The sequence below is a fragment of the Bufo bufo genome, chromosome 5, assembly GCF_905171765.1.
Source record: "Bufo bufo chromosome 5, aBufBuf1.1, whole genome shotgun sequence".
NCBI lineage: Eukaryota > Metazoa > Chordata > Amphibia > Anura > Bufonidae > Bufo > Bufo bufo.
The window spans coordinates 405993413-406006904 of NC_053393.1; the positions used below are offsets into that span (position 1 = coordinate 405993413).

The 13492-nt window shown below is 44.8% G+C and overlaps 1 protein-coding gene across 2 annotated transcripts in view; it reads right to left on the minus strand.

Moving 5' to 3' along the window:
• Positions 1–1794: 1794 nt before the first annotated feature.
• Positions 1795–13492, minus strand: part of EFHB (EF-hand domain family member B) — an 89607-nt gene continuing 77909 nt past the window's right edge. For both annotated transcript variants that reach the window (XM_040432998.1, XM_040432999.1), the window contains 3 exons: positions 10744–10902; positions 10052–10233; positions 1795–2081 (listed from right to left, as the gene is read on the minus strand). In XM_040432998.1, coding sequence (XP_040288932.1) covers positions 1914–2081; positions 10052–10233; positions 10744–10902 — 509 coding nt within the window. In that variant the 3' untranslated portion in view covers positions 1795–1913. The remainder of the gene's footprint in view (positions 2082–10051; positions 10234–10743; positions 10903–13492) is intronic.

The window sequence follows — 13492 nt, forward strand, 5'->3', positions numbered from 1 at the left end:
TTCCCAAATCACAATATCAGAGAGTAGAAAGAATAGTCTCAGACCCGGCTGTACAAAAAATAAGGATCACTGAAATGACAGAGAGATTTTGTGAACGTGGTTATCCATTGACTATTCTGAAAACAGCTAGAGAAGGGATGGAAGGGGTGAGGGCCTCATTAGATGGAGGTAAATCCAGGATAGCTTTTATCCATAAATTCCATCCATTCAATACAGGTATTGATAATATAGTCAGGAAGCATTGGCACCTGTTAAATAAAGCGTACCCTGAGGTTGATGAATTTAAACACTCACCTCTCATCTGCAACAAAAAGAATTTGAACTATCGTGACAAATTGGTTCATGCAGACTTAGGCAGTACAAAAGCAATATTGAAACAACAGCGGATATCCTCGCCTCGGATGGGTACATTTCCCTGCCTGCATTGTCTCCAGTGCTCACATGTAATTAAAGGTCCTTCGTTTCATCATCCTCATACTGGTAAAAGTTTTGGAATAAAGGGTTTTTTTACCTGTGATTCCGCAAATGTTATATACCTTATTAAATGTCCTTGCGGCCTATTATATGTGGGTGAGACAATGCAGGCAGTGAAGGATCGCATCAGTAAACATAAATCTGATATCAGGACAAAAAAACTCATGTTACCGGTTCCATGTCACTTTGAGGAATACAAACATACTGTTGCACAGTTACGTTTTCAAATATTAGAACAGGTAAAGAGACCAAGGAGAGGGGGGGATGTCAAAAGGCTTCTCCTCAGAAGAGAGGCTTTTTGGATCCATACCCTGGATACACTGCATCCAAGGGGACTTAATAGGGAGTATGAGGTCGCACATTTATGAGATTTTGTTGTTGCATAATATTTGAAATATATAGATACATTTATTATATTTTCATGTATTCTTTTTAGACCGCTGCCATGTGATGAAAAGGATATATAGATTCTCCAATAAGGTAGAATATAACCCATGACATATGTTGCTTTGTTTTTTCACCTGCTATCATTAATTAATTCATTAATTGATTGATTAATTATTCATTTAAAATACCACCCACTGGGTGGAGACGTCATGAATGGGCTGAACTAGACCCTATATATAAGTTTTGATTTATTTTATGGATGTACCTGTTGAAAAAGGCTTGCATGCCGAAACGCGTCCTGGTTGTAGGACTTTCTGCTTTATGAAGAAAAAATAAAAAAGAAGCTTATTTGAAAGACACAGCTGCTGGGATTTATCAGCTGTATAATGTATGGCGCTATGGCGATGTGCTCGGTTCGCTGCCCAGTGTCAGATCCCACCAAACAAATACTGATGACCTATCCTCGTTAAAAGGGTTTTCCAAGACTTTACTATCGTCTGGATGGGTCATCAGTATCTGATTGGTGGGGGGGTATGACACCCAGGACCTTTGCTGACCTGTTTGAGAAGGCACTGACGCTTTCTGCTCACTAAGCACCGTGCCGTCCATTTGACTGTGCTTGGTATCGCAGCTCAGCCCCATTCATTTCAATAGGGCTGCGCTGCGCCTACGCCATGTGACCAATGAAAGTGATGTCACGTGGCTTAGGGAAAGCAGTGAGAAGGCTGCGGCACTACTACGAGCGATGGTGCCTTCTCAAACAGCTGATTGGCCAGGGTCCCGGGTATAGGACCCCCACCGATCAGATATCAGTACTCAAAACTCTCGGAAAACCCTTTTAAAGATCTTCCAAAATTGAGGTTCCAACATATATCCATTATATCAATAATAAAAGAATATGCATTTAAATGGAATTATATAAGATACATTTACCCATACATATAACTTTTTTTTACATATGATTCATGTGAAATACTTTAACAATACACAATTAATATTTAAATTAGCTCAATGTATTTCCAGGGAAATTATGCATTTAACTAAACTGTAATTCAAGCCGCTGAGTATAATTTGGTGTTTGACTGCACATCATCTAAAACACTTCTCATCGTCTCAACAGAAACTTCTCCTTTTGGATGTCTCTTTGTAGCGAATTTCCACAGCTCTTCAAAAGTGTTATCTGGAATATTAACACCAATATTATGTAGAATGCGTGCAATCTGCAAAAGAGGAGAAAAAGATTTCCTTCACTGAATGTTCACAGAATTTGTAAAAGATTTATCACCAGCTCCAGAGGACAGCTCTCGAGTACCTTCCATATCTGCTTTTGAGCACCAGTTTCCAGCCTTAGAACTGTACTACATTAAGAAAACTACCTCTTTCCACATGTCATATTAGATCATATGGATGTCATAGAGGGTGGTCCCAGGCCAAGACTTAAATGGGGAAATCAGCTGTTTGCCAGAAGTGTAGAGAGCTTGACCCACAGTTGATCGCCAGAGCAGATCAAACCGTTTTGCGGACAAGAATAGGCATTTCTATAATGGGCGGCCCGATCTGTAAACTGCAGAACGCACATGGCCGACATCAGTGTTTTGTGGATTTGTAGACCGCGGTGGTGGGCATGTAGCCTAACTTTGTAGATATGTCACGCCCTGCCCTGTGAGAGGCCTGAGAAGATCTGACAGACTTGCTACACGCGAGTCTGACAGATGGTTCTGTTTCTCTTTGTTGTGGTTGTGTCACGGCTGTATGTGAGCAACAATAGTATACACAGTAAAAGAGCTACTGACCGGACCCAAACTAGGGAGGATAAAGGGTGACCCCTGTCAGACCCTCAAAGCTCTCCCTATGCTGCTAAAGCACATGCCCGGATCCAAATGGCGGAACGAGGCATGCCCACGTACCTAAGACTGATGACCACTGTAACCCCTACAATAGTGGAAGAGGCACGGCCACCGGTGCCCTACTCAGTATATGGAGGGAACCGTGGCCACCTCAGATCCAGTCAGAAAATAATCAGGTACACAACAATGTCTGTACACTTAGCTGAAGGTGTTGCAGCCGCAGAGAAGACGGATCCAAGGACAGCTGGCAATATCTGGAGTGCTTGCTGCAGCAGAACACAGGTCCAGTGAACTGATAGCTACAAGTGAAGATACTAAAGCAAGAGCTACAACTGAAATGAGAACTATAATCCACGCCCTACAATAGGAGGAGGGGTGATATAAAGAGAGGGAAATCAAACGCATGAGGAACAGCTGGGAGGAAGGAAACCAAAAGTAAACAGAGCAGTGAGAACTCCTCCCAGCTCTAGTAATGACATCATCACAGGGGTGGAGAAACAGAGCTGTGAGAACGTCCCAAAGCTCTGGTAGTGACAGTACCCCCCCCTCTATGGGTGGACTCCGGACACCCAGGACCCACCTTCTCAGGATGAGCCCTATGAAATGCCCTGATGAGGCGAGTGGCTTTAATGTCCGACACCGGAACCCACATCCTCTCCTCAGGACCATAACCCTTCCAATGAACGAGGTACTGAAGAGAACCGCGGACAATGCGAGAGTCCACAATTCTGGAAACCTCAAACTCCAGATTGCCATCAACCAAAATCGGAGGAGGAGGCAAAGAGGAGGGTACCGTGGGCTGGACATATGGTTTTAAGAGAGATCTGTGAAATACATTATGTATCTTCCAAACCCGTGGAAGATCAAGACGGAAGGCAACAGGATTGATGACTGACAAGATTTTATAAGGCCCAATAAACTTGGGACCCAATTTCCAGGAGGGAACCTTCAGTTTAATATTTCTTGTAGACAACCACACCAGATCACCAACATTCAGGTCTGGACCAGGCACACGTCTCTTATCAGCCACACGCCTATACCTCTCACTCATCTTTTTGAGATTACTCTGAATCTTTTGCCAAATGGTAGACAAAGACGAGGAAAATCTCTCCTCCTCAGGTAAACCAGAAAGAGCCCCTCCCGAGAATGTCCCAAACTGCGGATGGAACCCATATGCACCAAAGAATGGTGACTTATCAGAAGATTCCTGACGACGGTTGTTCAGAGCAAACTCAGCAAGAGGGAGAAATGAACACCAATCCTCCTGGTTCTCTGCCACAAAACAGCGCAACTATGTCTCCAGATTCTGATTGAGGTGCTCAGTCTGACCATTCGACTGCGGGTGAAAAGCAGAAGAGAAGGACAGCCGAACCCCCAGGCGAGAACAGAAAGCCTTCCAGAACCTGGACACAAACTGCGTGCCTCTATCGGAAACAATATCAGAGGGAATGCCGTGCAATTTAACAATATGGTCGACAAAAGCTTGCGCCAACGTTTTAGCATTGGGTAAACCAGGGAAAGGTACGAAATGAGCCATCTTGCTAAAACGGTCCACCACCACCAGGATCACCGACTTCCCCGAGGAACGAGGAAGATCCGTGATAAAGTCCATTGACAGGTGTGTCCAAGGACGGGAAGGTATGGGTAACGGGAGAAGGGAACCTGAAGGCCGTGAACAAGGGACCTTAGCGCGAGCGCACGTCTCACAAGCAGCCACAAAACCCTCCACCGACTTACGAAGAGCCGGCCACCAAAATCTCCGAGCAATGAGATCTACCGTGGCTCTACTCCCGGGGTGACCAGCAAGAACCGTATCATGATGCTCCTTAAAGAGTTTGTGACGTAGCTCAGGAGGCACGAACAACTTCCCAGAAGGACAACGGGCAGGTGCCTCAGTCTGGGCAGCCTGGACCTCGGCCTCCAAATCGGAATATAGAGCAGAAACAACTACCCCCTCCGCCAAAATGGGACCCGGGTCCTCGGAGTTTCCTCCTCCCGGAAAACAGCGAGAGAGAGCATCAGCCTTCACATTTTTTATCCCAGGTCGGAATGTAACAACAAAATTGAATCTGGAGAAGAACAGAGACCATCTGGCCTGTCTCGGATTCATACGCCTGGCCGACTCCAAGTATGCCAAATCCTTATGGTCGGTAAAAACGTGATAGGGTGCCTGGCCCCCTCCAACCAATGGCGCCATTCCTCGAAAGCCAACTTGATGGCCAACAACTCCCTATCTCCCACATCATAGTTTCTCTCTGCCGGGGAGAGTTTTTTAGAGAAAAAGGCACAGGGTCGCCATTTGGCAGGAGAAGGGCCCTGGGACAAAACCGCACCCACACCCACCTCGGAAGCATCCACCTCAACAATAAAAGGTAAGGAAACATCGGGGTGCACCAAGACGGGAGCAGACGCAAAACTCTCTTTAATCTTAGAAAAGGCTGCAAGCGCCTCCTCCGACCAAGAGGAAAAATCCACCCCCTTTTTTGTCATGTCAGTAAGGGGTTTGACAACAGAGGAATAATTCAAAATGAACTTTCTGTAATAGTTCGCAAAACCCAGAAAGCGCATCAATGCCTTCTGATTCTCAGGAAGCTCCCACTCAAGTACAGCACGGACCTTCTCCGGATCCATGCGAAAACCAGAAGCAGAGAGGAGAAAACCCAGAAATTGAATCTCCGATACCATAAAAAGACATTTCTCCAGCTTGGCGTACAATTTATTTTCCCGCAGAATCTGCAGAACCTGAAAAAGATGATCCTGATGGGTCTGAACATCAGGGGAAAAAAATCAAAATATCATCAAGATACACCAATACAAATTTCCCCATTAAATGGTAGAAAATACTATTAACAAAATGCTGAAAGACGGCCGGAGCATTCATCAGGCCGAAAGGCATAACGAGATTCTCGAAATGCCCGTTAGGGGTATTAAAGGCCGTTTTCCATTCATCCCCCTCTCTGACCCTGACCAGGTTGTACGCGCCTCTCAAATCCAATTTGGAAAACACCTTGGCCCCAACAATTTGGTTGAAGAGGTCCGGGATCAGAGGAAGGGGATAGGGATCGCGAATCGTGATACGGTTCAGCTCCCTAAAATCTAGGCAAGGTCTCAGAGAGCCATCTTTTTTTTTAACAAAAAAAAAACCTGCGGCCACAGGTGACTTTGAGGGACGAATATGCCCCTTCTCGAGACTCTCGGAGATATAAGTTCGCATTGCGATTCTTTCCGGTTGTGAGAGATTGTAGAGGCGTGCTTTTGGCAGCTTGGCGCCGGGAATGAGGTTAATGGGACAGTCAAACTCCCAGTGAGGAGGTAGCTCCTGAACACCGCTCTCGGAAAACACGTCCGAGAAATCAGAGAGAAATGATGGCACAGTTTTAGTAGACACCTCTGCAAAAGTCGCTGTGAGACAATTCTCTCTACAAAAGTCACTCCACTCATTTATTTGCCTTCCTTGCCAATCAATAGTGGGGTTATGTCTAGTGAGCCAGGGTAACCCCAAAACTAGAGGAGAAGGCAATCCGTTAAGGACAAAACAAGATATATCCTCCACATGAGTGTCACCTACAGCTAGCCGGATATTGTGAACAATGCCCTTCAGAGATCTCTGTGAGAGTGGAGCAGAGTCAATAGCAAAAACAGGTATATTCTTTTCTAATGTGCAAACCTGAAAACCATGCATGGCTACAAATTGAGTGTCAATAAGATTGACGGCCGCTCCTCTATCGACAAAAATCTCACAAGAAATGACTTTGCTCTCTAGCGCCACCCTGGCAGACAGGAGGAAACGGGAACTGCAGGTCAGAGGAAAAGCATCAATTCCTACATCAACTTTGCCCAAAGTAGCAGATGAAGCAGAATTTGATGATTTACCTTTTGAGGTTTTTCTCTTATTATCGCTCTTAGTACAGTTCAAGAATCTCCTAGACGGACAAACATTTGCCAAATGACCTATGCCCCCACAACAAAAACACACCATACTCTGAGGACTAAATCCTCTTTTATCAGGGGCAAGTCGACCTAGCTGCATGGGCTCCTCCTCAGAGGGGAGCAAGACAGGATGAGGCCCCTGCACACTGAATGAGTCCGCACCACTGCCCCTAGACTGGCAATGGCTGGACAGAGAGGTCTCGTTTCTTTCTCTTAGACGCCTGTCAAGGCATACCGCCAATGACATGGCAGACTCTAAGGACGTTGGTCTCTCATGGAAAGCAAACGCATCTTTCAATCTCTCTGAGAGACCATGACAGAACTGACTCCGGAGTGCAGCATCATTCCAACCCGAATCAGCTGCCCATCTCCGAAATTCAGAACAATAAAGCTCCGCAGACAGTTTGTTCTGGCATAAAACACGTAAGTTAGATTCGGCCAGAGCAACACGATCCGGGTCATCATAAATCTGCCCCAGGGCCACAAAAAATCTTTCCACGGATCGAAGGGAGGGATCCCCTGATGGCAGCGAAAAAGCCCAAGTCTGAGCATTACCCATGAGCAGGGAGATGACAATCCTCACCCTCTGCTCCTCCTTACCAGAGGAGTGGGGACACAAGCAAAAATGGAGTTTGCATGCCTCTCTGAAGCGAACAAAATTCTCACTGCCCCCGGAGAACGTTTCCGGAAGTGAGACCTTTGGCTCGCAACAGACTCCATGAGCCGGAGCAGAGCCCAATGCTTGAAGCTGAGTCATAGATTGACGGAGATACGCTACTTCCAAAGAAAGACCCTGCATGCGGTCAACCAGGCCAGAAAGCGGATCCATGTCAAAAAAGGACGGTTTTGGTGGATTATAATGTCACGGCTGTATGTGAGCAACAATAGTATACACAGTAAAAGAGCTACTGACCGGACCCAAACTAGGGAGGATAAAGGGTGACCCCTGTCAGACCCTCAAAGCTCTCCCTATGCTGCTAAAGCACATGCCCGGATCCAAATGGCGGAACGAGGCATGCCCACGTACCTAAGACTGATGACCACTGTAACCCCTACAATAGTGGAAGGGGCACGGCCACCGGTGCCCTACTCAGTATATGGAGGGAACCGTGGCCACCTCAGATCCAGTCAGAAAATAATCAGGTACAAAACAATGTCTGTACACTTAGCTGAAGGTGTTGCAGCCGCAGAGAAGACGGATCCAAGGACAGCTGGCAATATCCGGAGTGCTTGAGGCAGCAGAACACAGGTCCAGTGAACTGATAGCTACAAGTGAAGATACTAAAGCAAGAGCTACAACTGAAATGAGAACTATAATCCACGCCCTACAATAGGAGGAGGGGTGATATAAAGAGAGGGAAATCAAACGCATGAGGAACAGCTGGGAGGAAGGAAACCAAAAGTAAACAGAGCAGTGAGAACTCCTCCCAGCTCTAGTAGTGACATCATCACAGGGGTGGAGAAACAGAGCTGTGAGAACGTCCCAAAGCTCTGGTAGTGACAGGTTGTGGGCAGGATCCCACCTCCCACAGGTTCTGCTCATTAGCTATTTAGTGGTGCTAATTATACCCTCCTCTCACTATAGCCCTTGCCGTTTATATTTTCTTCTGGAGTTCTCCGCTGGTGTTTGGTGGATCTCCTGCTCCCCGTCCGTCTTAAGCTAAGTCTTATTCCTTCCCTTTTGTTGTTTGCTCTGGCTAGGCCTCAGGAAGACGCTGGTTCCTGCACCAAGCGCTAGGAACCGGTTGTCTTATCTTAGCTGAGGGTTTGTTTCAGTTTCAGCTAGGCTTAGGTTCCAGCGCATGAGCACTTTCACCTTTAGGATTTGCTCATGTCGTCAGCAGTCAGGGAAAGACTCAGGGATTGTCAGGTGGTGACCTTTCCCTGTTCCCTAGCTTTGGGGCCTAGCCTGGTGTGTTGTTGCTTTTGTTGTATTTGGTTTGCTTCCCTTCCCTCACCTACCGTGACAAGATACATTACATGACTTCCTCTGTATTTGTTGAGTTACAACCAGCATTAGGCTAAATGCACACGACCATATGTATTTTAAGGCCCCTATTGTACAGATGGCTATTAGGACATGTTCTATCATTTGTGGAACGGCCCCATGGATGTGGAAAGCACACGGATAATATCTGTGTGCTGTCTGCATTTTTATGCAACCTCATAGAAATGAATGGGACCCTTTCATTTCTTGGAGTTGCTAAAAAAAAGTCACAATAAAATCACAATAAATGCAGATCAGATGGAAGCCAAAAATACGGTCATGTGCATGAGGTTTTAGGCTGAGTCCTTTGCAGATTTCACAGCAAACCTGAAATAAAACCCTCATGTAGTACAGTGGAATTTTGGCACAGATCTTGGAGCGGTTTCGCTGTGGATTTCACTCTATGCATTTCTAAGCATGCTAAACAATCACACCTCTTACTAGGCTTCAGAGTAAACTCCCATATACATACTTATTTATAAGGCTGCGGAATCCACATCAAAAACGCCACGAACAGCCTCCCATTGATCCCAATGTAAAAATACTTTTTGTCTAACGCTAATTTCAAATCTGCTTGAGAAGTGATGTTACTTCTTTAAGGGGGTTTTAGCTGTGTTCCCTACTAAAGTCAAAAGGATAAAGCTAGCTAGCATCTTTTTTTTGGCACGTTTTTGGTGGAGTTTTTCCAAAAATGTGCTGCTGATCTGCCACTGTTTTGGCTCATATGGATTTTACCCGTGTAAACCTAGTCTTATACTGCATGTAAGAATCCCTCAGAAGCTACAAAAAGGGAGTCATGCATATGATTGTATAACTGGTCCTGAATATGTTGGTAATGCTTTTCAGCTGAGTACATGAGGCTTGGGCTACTTTCACATCTGCGTTTTCTTTTCCGGTATGGAGATCCAGTAGAGGCTCTCAATATCGGAGTAAAACGTTTCGGTTTTGTCCCTATTCATTGTCAATGGGGACAAAACTGAACTAAACAGAATGGAATGCACCAGAATGCATTTAGTTGCATTCCCATAGCGGACAGAAAACTGCTGCAAGCAGGGGTTTTCTGTCCGGCATGGGATGCGGAGCAAAACGGATCTGGCATAACACACAATGCAAGTCAATGGTGGCGGATCCATTTTCTTGGACAGAATAGAAAACGGATCCGGCACCCATTGACTTACAATGGTTTTAATGTCGGATCAGTCATGGCTATTTTAAAGATAATACAACCGGATCCGTTCATAACGGGTGCAGCCAGTTCTATTATCAAAAACTGAAGCGTTTTTGCTGATCCCTGCCGGATCAGGCAAAAACTCAAATGTGAAAGTAACCTAAAATGTGTACAGTGACACATACTGAAATGAGAGATCAGAGACAACCAGCAAACCCAAACTGTAGCACAACAAAGATAAAAGTGCTTTACTATTACCTCTTCCTTTGGCCTTGATTTAAACATATCACATTCATAGACCATGTGTTGAGTAAAGATGGATGGACACAGCAATCCAAATGCATTTGACTCATCCCCATAATTAGTTCTATCACTGATCCTGCGAAATCTAGGGGGTGCAAGATCTGTTCGAATAGTAGGTATGCCATAAGTCTGAATACCTGAGTAACAAAAAGATAAATAGATTTTAAATCAATCTCAGTCTGACATCTTAAAGGGAACCTGTCACGTTGAACATGGTGTCTGATCTGCAGACAGCCTGTTATAGAGCAGGAGGAGCTGAGCCGATTGATATATAGTTTTATGGGGAAAAATTTTGTAAAACTTTCAAGTTATTCAATTACATGTCTGCTCATTTTGGCTTTTGAAGTCCAGGAGACGGTCCTATCAGTGACTGACAGCTATCTCTGTATACACAGTCATAGAGGGAAGGCTGTCAGTCACCGATAGGAGCACCTCCAGAGTAAACAGGAATATAAATGAATAAATTACAAGTTTAACTTATTCTTCCTCCACAAAACTATATATCAATCGGCTCAGCTCCTCCTGCTCTATAACATGCTGTCTGCAGCTCTGACACCATGTTCAACGAGACAGGTTCCCTTTACCAGACACTAAAATAACTGAGATAATAATACACTGTGAAGGATTATAGATTACATTGCACTTACAAGAAGAACCTAGAGGTCCAATCGCTGAATTTATCCTAGAAGATGAGGTCTGGTAAAATCCAGGAGCTTGGTTTCCCCTTGAAAGAGTCCGGAGTATCTTCTCTGATGCCCCTTCTTCCAACATGAGATCTTCAGGTTTCAGATGACCTTCAGGTGAAACTACAGAAGTGTCTTCTTTAAGTTTTCATATAGTTAATTAAATGTTTAAAGGGAGTTTTGACAATGCTAAACTTGACAGTATGAAGTCAGGGCTGGGGAGAGAAGTACAAAAATACATACTGTGGTGTTTTTATCATCAGGAGTAGTGTGAATATAAAGTTTTAGGTGTGCACCTTATAACGGATGTGGACCCATTCATTTGAATGGGTCCAGAATCACGATGATATGGTGCGGTGCGGAATGGAGGCATGGATCAGAAGCCCACAGAAGTACTATGGAGTATTCACTACTTTTTTGCGGTGCGGACCATTGGATGCAGATTGCGGAACCCGCAACAGTGGGCACACGTTCGGTGCACATGCATTGCGGACCGCAATTTGCGGTCCACAGCCTAGACCGGGCTGGCACACATTCATGTGCGCGAGCCGTAATTCTGCAAGTTTCTGCTCCTGCAAGTATCCTGGCAGCTGAGCTTCAATAGAAAATCCTCTCTGTATTGGCTTGTTCACAACCTCCCTCCACACCAGTTCTCTGAGAAACAGCTGTAACATCAAACCAGAAGACCACTACAGCTGTCATGCAAAGCAGAGGGGAGGGGTTGTGAACAGGGAGCACTTCCAAGTGAAGCACAGTGCACTTGTAGGAACAGAAATTGGCTGAATAAAGTTTCATACTCGCACTACTCCTGATAATAATAGCTCTATAAAAAGGTATGTTTGTACTGCTCACAGACTCCCTTTAAAGGGGTTGTGCAGCCAGAACATACTGATGACCTATCCTCAGGATAGGTCATCAATATCTGATCAGCAGGTTTATAATTCCCGGCACCCCTGCCGATCAGCTGCTTCAAGAGGAGGCAGCACTCGAGCAAGCTTTACTTTCTCTTCAAGATTACAATGCGCATTGTCGCAAGCGAGACAATGCACAGTGTAATCTTCAAGAGGAAGCAGTGCTCGTAAGACTGCCGCCTCTTCTTCAAACAGCTGATTGGTGGGGGAGCTGGAAGTCGGACCCCACTGATCAGATATTGATGTATCCTGTGGATAGGTCATCGATAGGTACTGTCTGCACAACCCCATTAATGGTCACAATATGCTTGTTATACATATAACTTGAGGAGTATTTCAGCCATACACATTTATCACCTATCCACTGGATGGATGGCCCTTTTACACATGCAAAACATTGTTATGATAATTGTCCGAGGTAAATGTGCTGCCAATCCCCTGAAAAACGGGCAAAAACTCATTCGTCGGGGAATCTGTCCTGTGGCACCAAAAATCGTTTTCACATTGTGTAAACATTGAATGCGCTGCTGACAATATGCAAACTGAATGGGGAATGAACGATTGCAATAAAGATCATTCGTCCCCATTCACTTTCACTGTGTCAGACCATGTGAAAGGCCCTTTAAAGGGGTTGTCCCACAAAAAATATTCTACAGTTTTCAAACCAGCACCTGTATCTGAATACTTTTGTAGTTGCATGTCATTAAAAATTTAGCGTAGCCAGTGAGTTATTCAATAAAATGTATCTGTACAGCGCCACCTGCTGTTTGTTTTTTTCCAATTTTTTTGTCTAGCTCACTGAGAAGGCCGCACATGCTCAGTTTCATCCTTCAGCTGCCTCCTGAGCTGTGATAGGGAGAGCATGGACACGCCCCCTGAGCTGCAGCAGAAAAGACACTCCCCTTGAGCTGTCAGCTTGATATAAATTTTGCAGAACAATGAATGTGAAGATCTCTGGATCCATATGAAGAACAGAGCTGGTTCTAGCTTTGTTAGAAAGAAGTTGTCATGTACTATATATTATCTGGTTTTAATTTTTTACATTAGTCATGGGATAACTCCTTTAAATGAGTGTAGATTGACTTGTATGTAGTCAATTGGAACTTATTTGGGGTTGCAACTGCCCCATATAAAAAGACCCTAACAAATGTTAAATCGATGGGGATTTTAAAATAAAAGTTAGGGTGCACTCTGATATAAATTACGATAGAGTTAACTGCTCAATTAAACCATTATCATCCTGGCATTAAATAAAAAAATAATAATAATAATCAGCAAATTAGGCCTCATGCACACGACCGTTGTTTTGGTCCTCATCCGAGCCGCAGTATTTGTGGCTTAGATGCGGACCCATTCACTTCAATGGGGCCGCAAAAGATGCGGACAGCACTCAATGTGCTTTCCGCATCCGTTGCTCCGCTCCGTGGTCCGCAAAAAAATATAACCTGTCCTATTCTTGTCCGTTTTGCGGACAAGAATAGGCAGTTATGTTAATGGCTGTCCGTGCCGTTCCGCAAATTGCGAAACGCACACGGACGCCCTCCGTGTTTTGCGAATCCGCAAAACACACAACGGTCGTGTGCATGAGGCCTTATAGAAAACTGTGTTGACTATCATTCACCTCTGCTAATCAGAGCATGAGAAACAAGCGATTTCCATGCTCAGATGGTCTAAATGTATGCACAAATTACAGGTTGCAGGGAATTAACCAGTTCGGGCCATTTTCCTCTGTTCATGACCAGATATACAGTAGTTTTAGTAGTACAGGATTGTTTGAAAGAAAATAATGTTTTATTTTATTT